General features: G+C 38.8%; 1 protein-coding gene across 1 annotated transcript; it reads right to left on the bottom strand.

Moving 5' to 3' along the window:
- Positions 1-536: 536 nt before the first annotated feature.
- LOC137744502 (1-acyl-sn-glycerol-3-phosphate acyltransferase 2-like) lies at positions 537-3,578 on the bottom strand. The gene is made up of 6 exons (XM_068484304.1): positions 3,348-3,578; positions 2,691-2,813; positions 2,185-2,224; positions 1,993-2,066; positions 1,660-1,719; positions 537-683 (listed from the first exon to the last, which is right to left on the bottom strand). Exons 1-6 carry the CDS (start codon positions 3,426-3,428, stop codon positions 537-539), a joined length of 525 nt encoding a protein of 174 aa, XP_068340405.1. The 5' UTR covers positions 3,429-3,578.
- Positions 3,579-5,413: the final 1,835 nt, after the last annotated feature.

The raw sequence follows: 5,413 nt of genomic DNA, 5'->3' as shown, positions 1-5,413 counted from the left end.
TCATAACTATTAGGTGAAATTCCCTTATATTTTAGCATCAAATTGAAAACCAAATTAAAACAAACATTGAACTAAAATTAAGGATAGAATACACCTAGAAACGCTCCAGCAATCCCAAAGGCTTTGGATGGCAGGCGCGGCTCCAAACTCTCATTCCTTACAAAGCTATACTTTTCGGGGAGATGTTTGAGAAATAGAATTGAAAGTTACTGATCCCTACGGGGACAACAACCAGAAGCATTCCTTGATTACATGACTATGAGAATTTTTTTGGTAGCCTCTTGGAAGATAAGTGAAAACTCTTTTTATTAGAGGCTCAAATAAAGAATTCAATGAGTGTTTGGTGGAAAAATTCCATCAAAGTACTTATGCAACCATTAAAAACCCGCTGATTCTTTAGCTTGGCAACAAAACCTCACTTCTATACATGAATATATTTTGGATATCTATGTCCAGATTTCTTATCAAATTGAAGAAGAGTGTGACAAGAGATGCTCCATTACAGATTCATGAGAAGGAAAAGTCTATAGTTAAAATTAATGTGTGCCTGTGTATTGTGCATATAGAGTACAATGTTTGTACAAATACAACATATGCACCCATACCTTTAAAGTGTTTTCACCTTTGGCCCAGCTTCTTTCCAAAAAGAGATACTCAGAAAACCACATTGACCACCCTATGACCTGCATGTATAAAGGCATTCCATTTGGTGACAAGGAGTAAACCCTCAAAAACAAGGCAAATGGTAATGCTTAAGTATGATGGGGCCACAAGACAATGTTTGTGGAAAAACCAAAATCACCAATTAATTCATGAAATATGGATTAAATCAAATAAGAACAATAAAAATAAAAAATCTGTACTATTAGAATAAGATCTGAAATTAAATATTGATAGTCCCAACTGGTAATAACTAATGGCCTTAACAGACTAGCAAACTCTAAATTTTTAAATCTTAACTAAGCTGTTAAGGTTCTAAATTACTCTCATTTGATTAAAGATATATATATATATATACACCGCCCTCCAATTTTCTTGCGGATGCTGCTCCAGAATCCGAACCATTTGTTGTTTTTAGTCTCCATTCAAGAATCATCTCTGTCAAATCAGCCAAATCAAAAACCACCTAACCACTTGATTATCATTTACAATCAATTGGGGTTTACCAGAAACATTGTGTTGGTTTATTTATTTGATCATGATTAGATGCCTTAATAATCAATGCTTAGGCTAAGTTTCCCCAGCCATTTCTGTACATTCAATGATCTACAGGATGATTCTTAAATGGATTGTATAGAAGATAGACAGTTCAGATACTGAACCACATACAGAGTGGGCCCCCAAGGGAACCAACTTTTTGCATTCTTCCATGCAAGGGCCTTGTATATATGGAATATTCTCGTCACGACAAAGTGGCAAATCAATACAAGATGCTTCTGTTGGCAAACTACGATCTAGGCCAAACATTCAAGCAAGAATCAACGTAATCAATGGTCCTGATTCACATTCTATCAAGAATGCATTGCCATAGTTTCTGACAAGAGAATATTCCCGCATATATGAATGCACGTACACGTACACAGATATTATGAACTTAACAGCTGGTGCCTTATAGCTTCATCTACACATTCTGACAAGGCATCTTAGGGTGGAACATACCGGAAGGAACTTTGATGATTTCTTCATTACAGCTAAGGTGCTGCCAAGGCAACCTGACCGCTGCACAAGTAAATTTCATTTAAAAAATCAGTATAAAGAGAATACAACTCCATATGGAACCAAAAATCTAAATTGAAACAGTGGTCTTCTTTTACAAGTACATGTGAATAAGTCTTCAATGTAACTTTTGTGTGCCTCTATGAGTATAAGTAATACAAAAAGCCAAAAACTAAATAAGTATGGGCATTATTTTTTATAAATATACACATTATTTGTCTGGTTAAATGTATTTGTGCATGCATCTGATTAAAGCATGATATATAAACTTTGTACCTGAGCCAGGACCCATCCAACAAGCCAATCAATATCACTTCTATGATTGCATATGACAAGTGCATGTTCTTTACCTAGAAAATAGAAAACATGAATTTAAATAAGTTATCCTGCATAATTTTGAAAAGAGCAATACATACATAGTCCTAATGACAAAGAAACATCAAACAAAAGAGAAGGTTTAATCCTTACCCATTAAACGAAAGGTTTCAGGGTCTGTGTACACTTGGATCTGCAACAAAAAGGGTTAACTAAATCATGACTCAAATTTTCATCTCAAGACACTTAAAGTAAATATTACACCAGGTCATAAGCATTGTCCTTCATTTTATTACTATGATTTAAAGTACTAGGCCTTCCTTTAGCATTTGCTACGCATTTCAGGGGGTTATACAAGCTTATCAGAAGAAAATTTGATATACATGTTTTACTTTCCTCTTTCAGAATTACACCTTCTAGTCTTTCTTGTGGTAACAATAATTGCCGTGAATCTTTCAAAACCCAGAAATAACTTTGACCATTGGTCCATAAGGGTTGTAGCGAAAAATATTTGGTTGAAAAAATACATAGTTAGAAGCTGGCATAATAAGTGGGAATGCACCTAAAAGTGCTCAGTGTACAATAAATCAACTGCATTTAAGGAAGTTAGAGAAATCAAAATATTCACAATCACAAGATATGGGGGATATAACTGGTACCTTGACACCCGCCCACCAATCAATGAGCCAAACGAGTTCGAGCCACAACAATTCTGCCACCACTCTGTTGATCCTTCTGTATGTATTCTTAGACAGCGGCCGAACAAGAATGAAGCAAATCCCCTGAAACAACAGACCAATTAGGCTAAATTGACTAAAACCTCAAAAGAAAAAGTGTGTGAATGGACACACACACACACACACATGTGCATAAATGTACACATACAATTGTATGTGCTAAAAGAACAGAAAGAGATAACAAAAGTAAACTCCAAAATCTCAAATTGGAACTCAGTAAACGAAATGAGCTCAAAGGGTTTGGTGGCATGTAAGATTAAAATAAACATTTTTAAGCTTCGTTTCTTTTCCGAAACGTTCTCCACAATCAAACGAAGCTTGCAGGTTAAAGTACAAAGTCGAAAGAAAACCTAGATTCACAGGCAAGCTTATAGGCATACCCTACCCAAACAACCCACTTGAGAAACAGCAAACCCATGAAACTTAAACGAAAAGAAGCAAAACCCTCGTGGAATTCACGCAGAAATTGAAGAAATCGATGGCAGAAGACACAAAACTGAGCTAAAACAAAACCAAATCTAGGCAATAAGCAAATGAAATCCAGAACCCATGAATGCAAAGAGGCAGAAGAAGGTGCACCTGAATGAGATTGACTACGAGGCCTGATACAAAGAAGAGCAGGCCCAGTGGAACGATGACAGCTGCAGCTGCAATCGCCATGGCGCCCAAAACCCCACAGAGAGAAACGAATCGATTTCTCCACAAATTTCAAAACTTCCTAGTGCCCAAGAGCAACGAAACGAAAATTTTCAAATCAAAGTTGAATTAAATCAGGAACTCAAACGTATTGGACGCACGAGCGAGCCTACGCGGCAGTATATCTGGAACGAACTCAGGCACTGGCTGTGACCGCGCAACGTGTTTGTGAAAATGCGCGAGCGAGAGCGAGAGAGAGAGAGCCGTTGTTGATATACAATTCAAGGGAATGGGGACATTGTGTGAGAAATGGGCTTTTTCTGGATTCGACAGAAAACTGTAAATATAAATTAATTTTGCTGACTTCCTTTCCTTGGGCTGATCACCAAGCGCATCCTCTTGTCGGCATCACACGGTTGGTTCACGTCGGCTTCAATCTGAATGTTGATGGGGATGGTGGGTCCAATGGCCCACATCTATGTCTGTGTTAATCCCAAACGTTCAAATAGGTTTGCCTTGTCACCAAATAAGTTGAACTCCTAAATAGTGTCGGGATATTAATTTGTAAGAGAGGTGCTTGGGAAATACATAAAAGATTTTGGGTTCTTTTCTCTCCGTTGTGGGAGTCGTCCCTTGTGAGTTTCTGCTCTCTCCCTTGTGTGGGAGTGATATTCATACAGTACTTCTGCTTAATTGTTCGAACTGTTCCTTCTGCTGGGATCAGTGATTCGCTTCCTGATTTCTCGTTGGAGTTGGTACTTCCCTTTCTTGGGACAATTCGGGGGTGGAAAGGCCTGGGGACAGGCCGATTATGGAGGAGTTTTGGGACTTGTCCCATCTAGTCTTTACTTGGATTCTAATCTTTGGGTGGGGGGGGGGGGGGGTAAAGGGTATTTAGTGACACACTTTAAACAGAAGGTTGATGGAACTAAGTGTAGGAAGCAGAGTAGTGAATCTAAACATTTAAGAGCAGTTATTGCTATGGTAGAGAGTTTACCTACCATGATAGATACGGATTGAATATTGATCTCTTTCTCAAGATCAGTCAAAGGTGCTTGTTTTAAGTGCACAAGTGAAAGAACTTAACAACAGGAGTTTCAACGAAAAGGTATCCATCTTCCTGTCTTAATCAACACTCTATACAATCAAATCATGAGTAATGTTCAAGAAGATAATCGAGTTAGGGAGCAAGCGGCGGTGGAGGAGTTGGTAGTGCATCTAGAAGAATCGTTGGAATTAACAACTATGGATTAGGGTGTTAAATTGGTGGGGGTTGTGTTAAATGAAAGGTCCCTGAATAAGTGCGGGGTCCGAAACATACTGTGATCTGCTTGGAAAGACTGGGGAGAGGTGCAAATCAAATGGGTGAAAGACAACATCTTTATTATAATTGTTCTAGATGAGAGCTCATAAAGGAAAATCTTATCCCAAGTTCTATAGGCAGTGATGAAGAAAAAATTTTCAATTAGAAGGTGGCCTCAGGAATTAGCTTTGGAGGAAGTTCACTGGGAACTGGTCATGTTATGGGTTCAGATTAGAGGTGTTCCGTTATGTCTTAGTACAGAATCGAACATAAAGAGGATGGCGAAAGAGATAAGGCAGTTGGAGGAGTTGGAAGATCCATCTTTGGCCCGTGGTTTTTTGCGAGTACGTGTGGTATTTGATACTACCAAGCCTCTCATCACAGGATGTTGGTTGCCCAGGAAGCAGAATCAGGACACCTGGATTGAATTTAGGTATGAAAGACTTTAGGATTTCTGTTATAAGTGTGGAAGAATTAGGCATATGAACACGAAGTGTTCCTTTGAACTTGAAATGGGTGGAGGTGCTGGTTTTGGGGAATGGACTAAAGCCGCTCCGATTCGGGAAACACAGGAAAATTGGAGACCTACTCAAAGTAGCCATAGTGAAAAGCGGATGGTTGGTATGATGATGATGGTAGAAAGGGGTGGAGGATCGCAGTGCGTGGGGGACACGAAGGTGAACTCCAGTGGGGAAAGTGATGCTCC

The sequence above is a fragment of the Pyrus communis genome, chromosome 9, assembly GCF_963583255.1.
Source record: "Pyrus communis chromosome 9, drPyrComm1.1, whole genome shotgun sequence".
NCBI classification, from domain to species: domain Eukaryota; kingdom Viridiplantae; phylum Streptophyta; class Magnoliopsida; order Rosales; family Rosaceae; genus Pyrus; species Pyrus communis.
Note: the sequence above shows the minus strand (reverse complement) of the source record. Positions and strands in the feature narration are given on the sequence as shown.

What these genes read in the sequence shown, in the direction of transcription:
- LOC137744502 (XM_068484304.1), bottom strand. Translation starts at nt 3,428, where the DNA reads ATGGCGATTGCAGCTGCAGCTGTCATCGTTCCACTGGGCCTGCTCTTC. An exon ending in TCGTAGTCAATCTCATTCAG is followed by an intron (nt 2,814 to 3,347) that starts GTGCACCTTCTT and finishes CTGTTGTTTCAG; the next exon opens with GGGATTTGCTTCATTCTTGT. An exon ending in AATCATCAAAGTTCCTTCCG is followed by an intron (nt 684 to 1,659) that starts GTATGTTCCACC and finishes TTATACATGCAG; the next exon opens with GTCATAGGGTGGTCAATGTG.